General features: G+C 33.4%; 1 protein-coding gene across 1 annotated transcript; it reads right to left on the bottom strand.

The window, feature by feature from the left end:
• Nucleotides 1-11,320: 11,320 nt before the first annotated feature.
• Nucleotides 11,321-11,929, bottom strand: LOC131040054 (ethylene-responsive transcription factor ERF022-like). The gene has a single exon (XM_057972941.2). It carries the CDS (start codon nt 11,927-11,929, stop codon nt 11,321-11,323), a length of 609 nt encoding a protein of 202 aa, XP_057828924.2.
• Nucleotides 11,930-14,888: the final 2,959 nt, after the last annotated feature.

Raw genomic sequence — 14,888 nt, 5'->3', positions numbered from 1 at the left:
CGATGATTGGAAGAGCTTAAAAGAATCCTAACGTTAGTATTCCAGTTTTGATAGAAAAAAAAATTCTACAACAATCTAAAACATTCAAGTGCTAGTTGACAGCCTATTTACTTGTAAAACAATGATAATATTAGTGCAAATACAATAGAACAAGTATTGAACAAGGCTTCCTTGTCTCACGAGCTCAAAACAAAACACAATGCAGAGTTGACACAACTAGATTTTCACGTTAAGCACTCGCTCACCATAACCTAGACTCTATGAACAGAGTTTTCTCTAAAGCTTAACAAAGAGCTAACAGGAATTCAGTAGTCATGTATTCTTCTAATTCACTAGTTCTTTCACCTATCACTTACCAACAAGAATGTCTCATAACTTGAACATAGTAAACATCGTCAATTTTATGTTTACCATCAATTATAATTTCTTTCTTTTCTAGAAATAGTTGTTGCTTCTTCTCCTGCAAATTTCACTGATCCACCATCATACTTATCAAGGTTAATGAACTTCCCTTTATCACCTATGATATGGTTTGAGCATCTAGAGTCAATAATGCAATCCTTTGGCTCAACTTTAGCATGCAAGGCAGTCTTCTCATTTACTATTTTTCCACATTTCTTCACATATTTTCGTCGTTTTGACCTTCCCTTATCTTTTTGTTCTATAGCGATAACAAATGATTCTTCATTTGAATCATCATCATCTTCATCCTCAGATGAGTGAACCTCGATTGAGCAAATACTCTTTTTACTTTTATTTATGTGCCTATCCTTCCATTTATCTTCATTAGTTTGTTTGTAATCTTTTATACACCTAGCAACATATGACTAGTTCTACCACAATTAAAGAATTTCAAGGGCAACATACTTTTGTACCTTCCACTTTGTCTCTTCAGTCTCCTCACAATGTTTTCTTCAATCTCATCCATATCTTAACATACTTTTGGTTCATCTTTAGGCTTCTTTGACACATAGAATGCAATCTCTTTCCTTTCCCTTTTGATATCATCCATTTTGCCAATCTCATAGCCAGATAGTGAACCAAGGAGCTCGTCCATTGTGTACTTATCCAAATCACATGACTTCTTTCAATAGCACATCTCTTGGGTTTGTAGGACTTTGGTAGAGTTAGAAACACTATTCTTACAACAACACTTTCTTCCATTTTCCAGTGACACCCTTAATAGAATTTGCTATTTCATTCACTATGTGTATATACTTTTGAATGTTCTGATCATCAAATATTCTATGGCTCTCAAAATTATGCTTTTGATTCATTAGCTTTTCTTGCTTTGTCCTTGGATCTCCTTCATAAGCATAGATTAGTTTTTCCTCAATATCTTTGGTAATTTTTAATCTTGTAACCTTATCAAATACTATATCACTTATATAGCTGATAATTGCAGCCCTAGCCTTTGCATTATTTTCATGATTCTTAACCTTATGCAAAATCAAAGGACCAATCTCTGGAATAGTATAGGTAGTCTTGACGATTTCCCAGATTCCATTTGGCAAAGTTTCCAAATAAAATTCCATCATCTCCTTCCAATAAGAATATTTTGTGCCATCAAAATTTAGTTCTTTAACGCTATGCTCTTGCATCATTCTGAATCTACCTCAACCAGTTAAGCTTCTCTAAGAGGAACCTCTCTTTGATACCAATTGTTTAACACACAACAAGACTAAGAGGGGTGGGGGATGAATCAGTTTGGTTCAATTCTTTTTTAGATGTATATAACTATTAATCTTCTATTCTAATTGTGAAAAAACTAGTGTTCAATTCAACACATGAACACCAAATTTATGTGGAAAAACCTATAAGGTAAAAATCCATGATAAGAATCACACTTACACTATGATAAAACTAATTACAAGGTTTTAGGCTCACTAATAAGGAGCAGTATGCACCTGATGGAATTGCAATGCTAAAGTGCACAACCTTAGGGCAAGATACAAAGAGACATGCAAAATTGAGACACACAATCTCAGGGCAAGATACAAAGGTCTACCAATAGACTCATTGTCCACTAGTAAATAAGAGAAATAGATGATACTGAAATAAGTAGAATATCCTAATCATGAAATTGACCTTGAACCTTGGTGTTAAGCGACCTATATCATGGCAAGCACATTTGAGAATAAATATTGTCTCTGATCACTATTGCTATGAAGATATTACTATCAAGGAACTTCTCAACTAACTTTCACACATCACTAACACAAAATCTATTTGAATATTATTCTCATCCACTTCAAAATGATTCATGTTTATTTCATCACACAACACATACAACTATACATTCATATATACAAATTTTTCATCAAAATCCTCAATTAGGTCGTCCAAATGTAGAATAAGCAGTATTACATAAATTAGGCCATCCAAACCTAGAACAATCACTTTGGTCCTCCCTGGGAGAAAAAGGAGACCCAAACACATTAGAATCTGTTGATACAAGTAGATTCCAATGAACCACACATGCTACCACAATCTCCAAGATCGTCTCCAAACTAAACGTGCAGAAAGACAATGAAGCATGTCAATTGGTCGACCCAAAAATATCCTCTAATGTAAATAACTAAGTGTGGATCACCACATGCTATGGTGAGATTGATATCAACACTCTAACTCATCATCCAAATCTTATCTGGAACAAAAGAGTATAATCAAATAAGATAGATCAATTGGAACAACACAGACTCAACACAAAAGAGCATGCCAAGCACATACCATCATAACTAGCTTGCAGAACAAAACCAACAATTGAACATTGAACTAGAATATTGCACAAATCAAAGGAACATGAGCTCCAAATGGCAACCAAGTAATTTCCTGACCAGTACCGAAAAACAACAACTAATCTCAATAGCTGAGCAATTAGAAGATCTATACAATTGATAGTACATCATTCACAAAACATAAATATTATATCCAAATCCACACTTCGTGATCTCCATAATCTGGAAGGATGCAAAACATTCTACAGGAACATTAAACAGTCTTTCTTGCATATTGAAACTTCTTCTTCTGAAATCATTTCGGAAATACCTTATGTATGAACAACATCTCCCCCAAACAACATGACAACATCTGCACCTTTGAGAAACTCTTATCCAACACAATACTAGACTGTGTCTAAACCTCATCAAAACATACAAGTTTGACATCAATGACAACACAACACATAACTCAGGTTTCCAACAAAGACTTGATGCCTTTTATCTATAAATAAATAAAATATCATCTACATATAAAAATAAAAAATAAATGTCTTATCATTTTTAATAAGAATTTACCTTTAACAATTTAACAATTGAATATTTAAAACTAACATAAACCATTATTCATTATTCTTGGAGAACAACAATTTACATTAGTTAATAATTGATTACTCATTCCGGGGATACAAGATACATTAGAAGTTGCAGGTAATCTTTTTAAAAAATTTTAATAAGGTGGCTTTGCACTTAAGTGAAAGGGCTCTGCTGCATCAGACTGGGTAATAAATGCAATCAACGACAACACAAACATCCTCATCGAACATGGCTTTGATATCCCCAAAAGATTCCTTCTCTTAGTTGCCGATAAAGAAGTGCGGCAGTGAAACTTACTGTAATTTCACACTTGTTAAGAATTCATCAAGGAGAATTAAGAAGGTTCATAACTTCTCCTACAAATAGGTTGTTGAATGATTGATAAGTCGCACTAAATTTCGAATATCCTTATTTTTCCATAAGAAGAATGCAAAAAAACGGAAATAGTCGTGGATTTTTTACTCCAAAATTAATAAGTTTGTTTTTCCTACACTCTCTTCTTTTGCCTGTTATCTTATTATTTACCATCTAAACCTAATGAACAAGGCTCATTTCTAAAATTCTCTATTTCATCATGAAGAACTCCCCTATAATAGCAAGGGGATAACACCTTGTAATGCGTGAACTTTTAGTAGAGCTTGGACATTGAATAATATTTCTCTCAAACTAAAAGAAAATCGAGGATACAAAGTAATAAATAAAAAACCTTCACAATTCTTTATACTAGTAATTTAACAAAGCAGTGCCGTTTGCATGTCAAAACTACATTACATCATCCTCTCCTATACAATTTATTATTTCGTAATGTCCGCAGTACTTGAAACATGAGAATGAGTTAATTGTACATTTGCCATAAGCGTAGTGCACATGATGCACTTTTTTTTTATGAGATCATACAACTGACTTCCTTATTCAGGCAAATTGAGCTGAATCATGTGCGCGAGCCACCACCTCCATCGACTCTCTAGTTTATGATCTTCTCATCACTAACTTCTCTACATGATTTATGATATCCTCATTCACACCATGTAAGACACAGTATCGATTAAAAAGATGTACACACCTGACATCATAATGTGCTAAAATATAGCACACTTTTTGAATAACAACAATTCTAGGCAGTATTTGCTAGCCGTTCGTCTTCATTGGTTGTATTTTATGCTTTTCCTTTTGCATCGTTGATTGGACAACCGTCTTTTCCTTCTTAGTTTGCTTTCACAGTAAGGCGTGTCTCTTAAGCTTCCAAATAAGGAGAAGGATATGAAGGAGAAAGTTATGAATCACACCTTGGCCCGACTTATGAGCCCATCTCAATTAGATCACCTTTTTATCAAAAGAAAAGAAAAGAAAATATTCAATTAATCATTTTGGACTGTATTGTAAGCCATATTGTTGGCAGATGCACATGTAATTACAAGTATAACACCAATCATTACTGCCTAGCCAATATTATTATGTGTTTAAATATACTTTGTTCGAATATGATATACTTTTGGTTCTGTTTTACATATCGTTTTTACATGGATAGCATATTCATAAAAATCATAAAAATCAATCATAATTTCAATTAAAATGTCATTTAGAAAAATACAGGTTTTTGTTTTCTGAAATGGCTATCCAGTTTCTAAGATCCATCATTACATAAATTATTTTCATATATCATAATTTATACATTAGTGCCTCCTAGAAACTGGATAGCCACTTCCCATGTTTTCTATGGACAACTATCATAAAGTCAATTGCTTTCTAAAAGTCACACAAATTGCTCCTAAATAAAAGATTCTTGTGAATTACCATTACATTATTTTAATCACCATCTTTATAAAAAAATATTGATTTAGCTGTAATTATTGGATCTTTTATGGAATGCTAAGGGTATGGGCAACATCCCTTATCAAAATGTTATTTCAAATTTGTTAGATTCATCAATTTGATAGTATTTTTCTTGTGAAAACAAAAATATATATGTTGGACACTTTGCATAATTCTTTAGTGCTCTAGATTGGTAGCAAATTTGAATGTGGTAGAACTCATGGTTCTACGACAACATTATCTTGTCCATAGGATCCTTGTCAATGTACAACTTTATCTTGGTTAGTAAGTTTTTTTTATATTCTATGTATATATTTTTTGCTTCAACGAATCCTAATTTCTTATTCATTGTTTATGCTCATAGATATCTCTAAGGAAAGGTCTTCTAGTGATTGTATATCATATTTTAAATTTGTTATTCTTTTCTCTTGGATGTTGGTTTGGTATTTTAATCTTTAGTACTCTTCATGAAAAAATTTGAAGGCTTGAGTATATTAGAGCCTTTCTGGACCATTGTGCATATTAATCTAAGTGGTGGCTTTTCAGTTGGAATAATAGGAGATGTGGTCCTACTTCAATTTTTTTAAGCCAAGATAGGTTTTTAGCTTCTGATAGGTAGATTAGGTATAAATGAGTTACTTCTAAAATTTTGATATTAAATTTTGATTCATTTGGCCATCAAGCTCTCTTCATATATTCTCCATATCCTTAAGAAGACATATACAAGTTTTGATTGACGTGTCTTTTAAATTAGGCTATACATGAGAACGATGGAGTATACTTTTTTAAGGGAAAGACCTCATTTAGAAATTATATGTATTATATTTTTTAAAGGACTCAATTGGTCTTATCTTAGGATTAGATAGAGAAACAATTTTTTCTTTAATAAATTTGTTAGCGAAAAAAGTGCAGGAAGGATTGAACAATATTATTTTTTATATTAGAGAAGTTTGTATTACTAAGGAACAAAATTTGGAGGATTTGTCTATTTCTAAAGACCTTCATCAGTGAGAAATTTGGAAGAGGATTTTTTAGGAGAAAAAAGTAATAATTAATTGGCTTTAAGAAATACTCCATTTCTTATAATTAAATTAAAGAAATAGTAAAAAATAATATTATTTAATCAATATATCCTCTTATGGAATTAAACCACCTTTGTCTTTGGAGATTAATAGGGAAATTAGTTATCATTGAGCATAGAAAAAAATATTGCAAGTTTCATCTTTCATTATTGAGGAGATGAATTCTCTTCTTATGAGTATTATGACACTTCTGAATTACAAAAATAATATTGTAGATGAATAAATATGAGTCTCTTATTCCCGATGGTTTGCTTAATAATATTTTTCAAAGAATTCTAGGGCACATTGAAAGATTATCCTCTAGAAGTTGTTTGGGTATCATACTAATAAATAGATGCTTAAAGAAGAAATTCTACTTTTATAAATTGATTCAAAAGAGATTGTTAGCTATCTCTTTAGATCTATTTTTGTCTCTTAGTATTTTTATTTTTTGTTACAAGGATATTACTTAAACATGTTTTTGATTAAGGGTAAATCAAGTTTTGTGGGGGACCCGAACCCTTGTATAATAGGTTTTGGAGGGACCTAAAACCCTTATATTTAGGTATTTGGAACCCAAAAATAGAATGTTGCTACAAGATTAAACACAGGCAACTAGCAGCCAACCCACAACCAACTAAGAAAATCTAGGTATGAAATACCTAGCTATGAAACTAGAAGGCTAAAGCCAACAACCAAAACTACTTAGACAAGCATGAACGGAATATTTTTCAAGGCATCATTAACCTTTGTAATGGGTTTTAAATAGGCTCCTATAAGCTTCAAAGGACTTTTTTAGGCTCTCTTAACCTTATCAATGTGTTTTAAGTAGGATCCTAAAATGTCAACTTCCAGCAACATTAACATAATACAAAATAAAATTTTGGGAAAAACTTAACCTCCCAAGTAGCTAGGATATTAAGAGAAAATTTGACATTCTACCCAAACCAAAACTATGGGATTTAAAATGGCACCCATAACCATCTTGCAACAAGCAACACCAACTTCCAAACTTCAAAACCTAGACCTCTCCTGCAAAGCTCCTCTTCACCTCAATAGAAGATGATCCCACCTCAATAGGAGTAGAAGAGGAAGACCCAATAGAAAGAAGGTTGAAACATGAACCAATCCCACATCTAAGTGACCAGAGAGAGGGTGAACCTCCATCAAGTAGATTCTAACTTCTCCCACAAGGCAAATCTCTATCTTTACAAGGGATACCGCCACCTCAAAAGGAATAGTAAAAGAGGAAGAAAGGAATAAATAGAGCCTAGCACTAACCTTGGCCACAAGAATAAAACCCACCTCAATAGGGAAAGATTCCACCTCTAAATGAGCCACATAAGAAAGGAACAAAGGAAAATCACTATAAGCCTAAATGAAAACAAAGAGATCCTGCAAGCACCAAGCTCCAAAACGGTCGAGAACAACCCTAGAACAAAATGCAATCCTTAACCAAAAATAGAGAAACCAAACAACCAAATAGAGCCCTTGAAAAATAAAAGCAATAAATTGACTAGAAAACAACAAAGGGAAACTGTGAAGAAGGCTGGAAACCCATAATTCAAAAAGAAAACAAAAAAACCAACCACGCAGACACACCAGAGGGCCAACTAAGGCAGGGATAGGAAACATGCCAAACCACAAAAATTTGGTACTATGAATGCTAAATGGTTTTTCTTTTGAGTTTTATTGTTGGGTATTTTGAAGAATAAGAGAAAAATGATTCATTATCTCTTCCCTCTTTTTGTTCCGGGTTTCTTCCATCATGGCTTTTATAGTGTCTATATATGGGTTTGAAATCTTTAACTGGTTGCACTTCAAAGGGAGGTAAATTAATGGGTTATGTGTTTGTAATCCCAATGTTTCACAACCACACTATGTGAAATATGACATACAAATGTGTACTCACTCTAATACCAATGATCTTAATTCCTTTGTAAATTTATTAAACTAGACAAATTAAGTTGAAACCTGCAAGCATTATGTAAAAAGTGACCAATAGAAGAACTCAAAACAAGAGTTCTATGCATAAAAATTGCCATTACCTAAGCCAAAATGAGTTATATACAACTATCTATAATTCCCCCAATCTTAAGATTGTAACAAATTTGAAATGAACAGTTTTGGAGAATAAAAAATAATAATCAAATCTATAAATGTTTAAAAAGATCTATGAAATTAGGTACCCCAACTTGGCTGGATCATAACTCATTGCTTGGTGCTTAGAATTCAAAACTTCTTACATTGTAAAAAAGTTTTTAAAGGGATCTAATTTTAGTTCCTTAAGACCAATTCCTTTATCTATTCAATTTAAGTGAATGACAACACTTTTGACCCAAATTTTTTCTTTGAACATTCCCAAAAATGTGATTTGGTTAAACATAGAAAAGTTGAAAATTTAGATTTTTTTGTTTTTCTTAGTTTTTCTTAGTTTTGTAACCTCCTATCTTCTCTGGAAAACTGCCTACATACTTAAGATCATCCATGGACTACTCTAGATCAGTTGCACCATTGATCACATTAATGTCTTCTTTTAAGAGCCTATTTTAGATAATCATTATGAGAGCATGAATCGGGAAAATAAAAATTCAAAAGAGGAGCTAGATCTATTTTCTATTACCGGAGATGGATATTACCTCCTTGAAGTAGATTTCCAAATACATTCAACTATTCCTTGTAATAAAATTTTAAATTATTTGCACTAGTAAATAGTGGCATGAAAGTGACAATTGCAATCCATTCATGCTCCAAAACATAATTCAAATAAGATTCAAAGCAAATAAGGGTGCTCCAAAACATAATTCAAATCGGACTCAAAGTAAATAAGGGTAGCTCTATTGCTCTCAAAGCAGTTTTTGGTTCCTTTATGATTCACAATCATGAAGAGGACTGTGCAACTTAACAATTGCAATCCATTCATGCTCCAAAACATAATTCAAATCAGATTCAAAGTAAATAAAGGTGCTCCAAAACATAATTCAAATCAGATTCAAAGTAAATAAGGGTAGCTCTATTGCTCTCAAAGCACTTTTTGGTTCCTTTATGATTCACAATCATGAAGAGGACTATGCAACTTAAGTCAATTTTTTTTCAAGATGCCAATCACCTCCAAATGCAAACTAGAGCATAAGCTTCAATGCTTGATATCATCCTCCCACCTGCAACTAGATGAATGGAAGTATGTAAATAAATACGAATAGTATTATAAAATGAAAGAAGAGATTCCAGAATGTAGTATGTAGATCACTACGAATGGTATTGCAAAATGAAGGAAGAGATTCCAGAATGTAGATAGGAAGAGAGGTATAGGTAATAACATGGAGAAACGTCATTAAGAAGGGAAGTTATTTTGCCACTTCATTGAATAGGCATGTTCCCATTTCTTTTGTTTAATAATTTAATTTTTTTTTGTAAGGGTAAGTAATAGATGCATCAATAAGAATAATTGAAGAGCCATTAGCGGGTAGAACGTTGAGCACAATGGGTTTATAGTTTTATATTTCCTCACTCTATTTCCTAGTGGATAAGGCTCTAGTATGTGAAACTAGAGATTTTTGGATTCAACCTGTGTAGGTACACTTTCCTTGCAAGTCGCTAGAACTGTAATGCATTTTTTTCACTCATTTTAAAACATTTCTTCATGTTGAATCGCCATTTGATGGCTTGAGAAAATGATAATGCATCAAAAGAAATAAATGGCATGATAGGGAAGTGCGGGTTTCAAATATTCAAAAATCATTGGATCTTTTTCAATCCAACAAAGGCGACACTCTAGGTATGAAAGAAGAGGAGGATTCAATTTCAATGCTCACAATTCCTCCACGTGGATGGACTCACCAAATGCTAGGTAAATGAAAGGCATTGGGAATGAAGTGGGGCCCATAAACTAAAAATGAATGGTTCTCACATGCCGTAACTGAGAGGAGACAAGTGGCTATCAAGTAGAGAAGGAGTGCAAATGTTATTGGGAGTTGTTGCCTTTCCATTATGTTCTTCTTGATTGGGTTTCCGTTGTAAATGGAATTTTGATCAAGAAAAGGGAGAGGCCTTTGTGTCTAATTTTTTTCAGAATTAATCAAATATTGATGTACTATGCATTATTGTCTCTCCCATCTTCATTGTAATTCACCCATGAATAGAAGATAGTCATTTTGTGCCCTGGTTTCCCCTATATTAAATCCTTCTCTATTTCCTTATCCTCTATATGCAGCCTCTTTTGTAGATCTAAGATTATCAAAGCTTTTATAGTTTAATGACTCTGTCGTTTTCACTTTTCGTCATTGTGTTTGTGTTTACTTTTTCTCATGATCTTAAATACTATGCATAATCAAGCATATGCAAATAAGGAGTCTTTGTAATTGGTGTATTAGTTAGAGTTTATTTCTTTCTTTGTTACGCTTTTCTTTTCTCTAATCTGAAGGTTGAGATTCATTGAGGATCCTACGAAGAGCTGATTCCTAAAACCCTGGAAATCATCGCAAAAACTATAGGCCCATGTTTGTAATATTTCCCATTGTTGTTGCAGGTTTGTATGTGGGTGGAGTAATCAGGTACAAATCAGCCATTGACAAATACCATTAAATAATACCATAATGCTAGAAATTAAACATGAAAATTAGTAAACAAACAAAGAATGAAATAGAAAGTCAATGAAAAATAACAGTTTTAAAATTGTTTTTCTAATATTATATATTACTTCAATTGGAAATTCAGTCGAATAGCCAAAAATAAATGACATGGTTGGATACCATTGAATAATTCCAGAATGCTATAGTTAGAACATGGACATTAGTAAACAAACAAGGAAATATTTATAAAATTAGAAATCAAAGGAAGGCATTGTTTAATGGAAATTTCTTAATACACATATGCGCTCTGTTTTCAGAATAGGTGAATGTTGTCATGAGGAAAACCAACGACAGGAAGTCACTCTATATCTCTAACCGTTTCTAAATATTTGATTTCGATGGAAGCAATTATATAGCTCCAAATTTTCCTAAATTCTTCATTCCACTATACAGTACTATGTAACACTAACCTTCCTCAATCTCTTGAACAGTAAATCTTGGTGATTGGCCAAGGCATTGAAAGCTCCACTTCGCATTCCTTTTGTAACTTTTCCTTGCTACTCTAACTGAAATCCCAAAGAGATGTAAACTGATCATCTCGATCTTCTTCTCCAGTCACGGGGTTACCAAAGACGAAAGAAGATCCGATCAGCACTCCATCTGTAATGTTCATTAGCAAGCTGGGCCAATCCAGCCATGAATCCGTCATTACATTGTTTTCTTTCACAGTTACTGCAGTATTAATGGATTGAGACTTATTCTGTGGAAACGGTTCAGAGTCAGAAAAACCTTCATTATTATCACCGGTCTTGCTGTTGGAGCATAGCTGTGGTGCTTCTCGTTTCACTTGCTGTTGAGAATAAGAGTATGCAGCTTCGACTGCAGCCGCTTGGATGTCTCTTGCAGAGGAAGTTGCAGGGCAAGGAAGCGAATGAATTAAGTCAGGGAAATTTAAATTGGCGGATTCCCCTCTCAAGGCAAGTGCAGCTGTATCATGTGCACGAGCTGCCATCTCTTGTGTGGGGAATGAGCCCAGCCATATCCTCTTCTCCTTCCCCGGCTCTCCGATTTCTGACACCCACAACCCCCACTTTCTCTTTCTCACACCCACATAGGTAGTATGCTTTGTTCCACTCCTATTTGCCTTCGCACTACTACCTCCTTTCCCCATCGATGATTGGAAGAGCTTAAAAGAATCCTAATGTTAGTATTCCAGTTTTGATAGAAAAAAAAATTCTACAACAATCTAAAACATTCAAGTGCTAGTTGACAGCCTATTTACTTGTAAAACAATGATAATATTAGTGCAAATGCAATAGAGCAAGTATTGAACAAGGCTTCCTTGTCTCACGAGCTCAAAACAAAACACAATGCAGAGTTGACACAACTAGATTTTCACGTTAAGCACTCGCTCACCATAACCTAGACTCTATGAACAGAGTTTTCTCTAAAGCTTAACAAAGAGCTAATAGGAATTCAGTGGTCATGTATTCTTCTAATTCAATAGTTCTTTCATCTATCACTTACCAACAAGAATGAGCTTACTGATACGTGGTCATGTATTCTTATAATTCAGTAGTTCTTTCACCTACCGAGACATTAACAACCGAATCTAGTAGATGAAAGAATGGACATCTTTAATTTCATTATATCAGACAAACACAACATATAGGTAAACTAACTAAACCTCTGATAAGCCCAATTGATTTATATAAATTTAACTTATATATTAAATTATAAATATCTAACAAATACGAGTTTACTGGAACATTAAACAGTTTAATGGTTAAACAGTCAATACCATATTTGTTGGCCCCTGGCCTTCATTGGTGACATTTTCTACTTTTTCAGTTGCATTTTTGATTTCGCAACCACCTTTTGCAGTCAAGCACAAAACGTACGAACCCACTTAACATGGACCACCTTGTCAGCCAACAAAAACAAACTAATTTCTTTTTCTGTGAAAGTGGTATCCAATATTTTATTTAATCAGTTTGGATGCTACTGCAAATTGCAAAACATGTTGTTGGTAGCAGCACGTGAAACTATAAGTATAGCACCAGTCACTGTTGCCTAACTAATATGATAATTTACTTTAATATACTTATAATCATATTTAATAACAACATGATACACCTTTGATTTGGCTATAATCTTCGATTTCCATATACACACCATTCTCTGAAAAAGTTAAAATTCGTTCTTTTTTATTGAAGCAACAACCATAGAGTCCGTGAATTTAGAAATGCTAAACAAACTTCTCACCAACAAAAGAATATACTGTGGATTTCTGCTAGAATCAGATTATTTGCAAATTATTGGACTGACTTATCGAAACTATTAATTTAACTGTACACAGTTCAATCACGAGACTGTATTTACACACATTACCTGTGAATTTGAGATAATCAAAGAGCATGGCAGCTTATAATAAAAAATAAAAATAAAAAAAAGCTTATTCGAAGGTATATTGTAACAAGTTTTTCAGTAACTATATATTCCTCAATAACTACATCTGTTGTGGGGGTGGAAAAATATCAGAATGCAAATAGCTGATATTAGGGGCATTCGAGATTTTTTATATCAGAAGAAAGGACGATGAAATTCTCCTATTATAGCAATATATGGATTATTGTAGCCTTATTTATATGAATATGATATGGAAACATCAGCCTTCAGGTGATTTCTTTGTCAGATCTTCTTATTGCTCTATGGAGAACCATATTCAAGATCCTTTCTACGAGGATCAAGTTTGGATTTCCATGCTTATTCTTAAAATAAACTATTTTTGGTGCGTTAGTGCCCATAACAATATTCTTACCATAGATAACCTGAGCAAAAGGTTTAGGTTTATTAACAAATGTTCCTTATGCTATGAAAATTCAGAAAGTATTTGAACACATCTTCCTGCACTATCCCTATGTCTGGAAGGTTTGGTCTACTATTTTATCTTCATTATCAATCAATTGGATGATTCTGGATAGCTAGAGTCTCTATCCCTTCGAATCAGATCCCACCTTTTATCTCCTGGAACTTTTGGAAGGAAAGGAATAACAGGATATTTAGAGACTGAGGAGCTGTTTTAGGCCACCAAATAGCAAATCAAGGAAAATATTAATGATGTTTCCTATGGCTACTCTAAAGTCTTGCCGAAGTATCAAGATCTCAGAGTTAAACAAATGTGGGGCATCAATGAGGATCTCACGAGAATCAATTGTATTAAAATTTTACTTAGAAAGGTCAGTAATTGACCGCCCCTTGAAGAATGATGGAGTTGTTTTAGGCCACCAAATAGCAAATCAAGGAAAATATTAATGATGTTTCCTATGGCTACTCTAAAGTCTTGCCGAAGTATCAAGATCTCAGAGTTAAACAAATGTGGGGCATCAATGAGGATCTCACGAGGATCAATTGTATTAAAATTTTACTTAGAAAGGTCAGTAATTGACCGCCCCTTGAAGAATGATGGATTAAATACAATTTTGATGGGTGCTAAACAAAATCCTGGTATATATAGAGCAAGATGAGTGATAAGGGACAACAAGGACAACTTGATTGAAGCATAAGGCAAAAATCTTGGGATTGGATCTAGTAATAGAGCTGATTGGATCTAGTAATAGAGCTAAGGCCTTTGGTACTTGGCAAGGGTTGAAAAGACTAAAGGTGCTAAAAGTCTAGAGACTTATTCTAGAAGGAAATTCTAAGTTGATAGTGAACCTCCCTAATGAAAAAGCTAAATATCCCTATAAAATTAGGAGTTTGATGAATGGAAGCAAGGAGATACTTTGTAGATTCCTTCAATCAAAGTATGTCATGTTTAGAAAGAGAGTAGTAGTGCAATAGATGAAATAAAAAATTATGGTCTAAGGAATGTTGATTGGGTTATTTTTTATTACGCTCAGTGTCCCCCTAAAAGAAAAGAGACTATCTCTAATGAAAGAGTCTAGAACTACCAAAATACTGAAAATGGTAATTAATTTATACATGGATATCATGATTTTTAAATTTAAAATGTTGAAGATGACATCATTATTGATGTGGCCTTATTGGGTGAGGTGTCTTGCTGAGTTATTGCATGGCTTTCTTGACATGAGTGATGATGATAGACTTGCAAGTATGAGCGATCATAG

This window comes from Cryptomeria japonica, chromosome 10 (genome assembly GCF_030272615.1).
Source record: "Cryptomeria japonica chromosome 10, Sugi_1.0, whole genome shotgun sequence".
In the NCBI taxonomy this organism is placed as follows: domain Eukaryota; kingdom Viridiplantae; phylum Streptophyta; class Pinopsida; order Cupressales; family Cupressaceae; genus Cryptomeria; species Cryptomeria japonica.
This window is presented reverse-complemented; position numbering and strand designations above follow the sequence as displayed.

Excerpts from the sequence above, each read along its gene's own strand:
- LOC131040054 (XM_057972941.2), bottom strand. The coding sequence starts at position 11,929 with ATGGGGAAAGGAGGTAGTAGTGCGAAGGCAAATAGGAGTGGAACAAAG.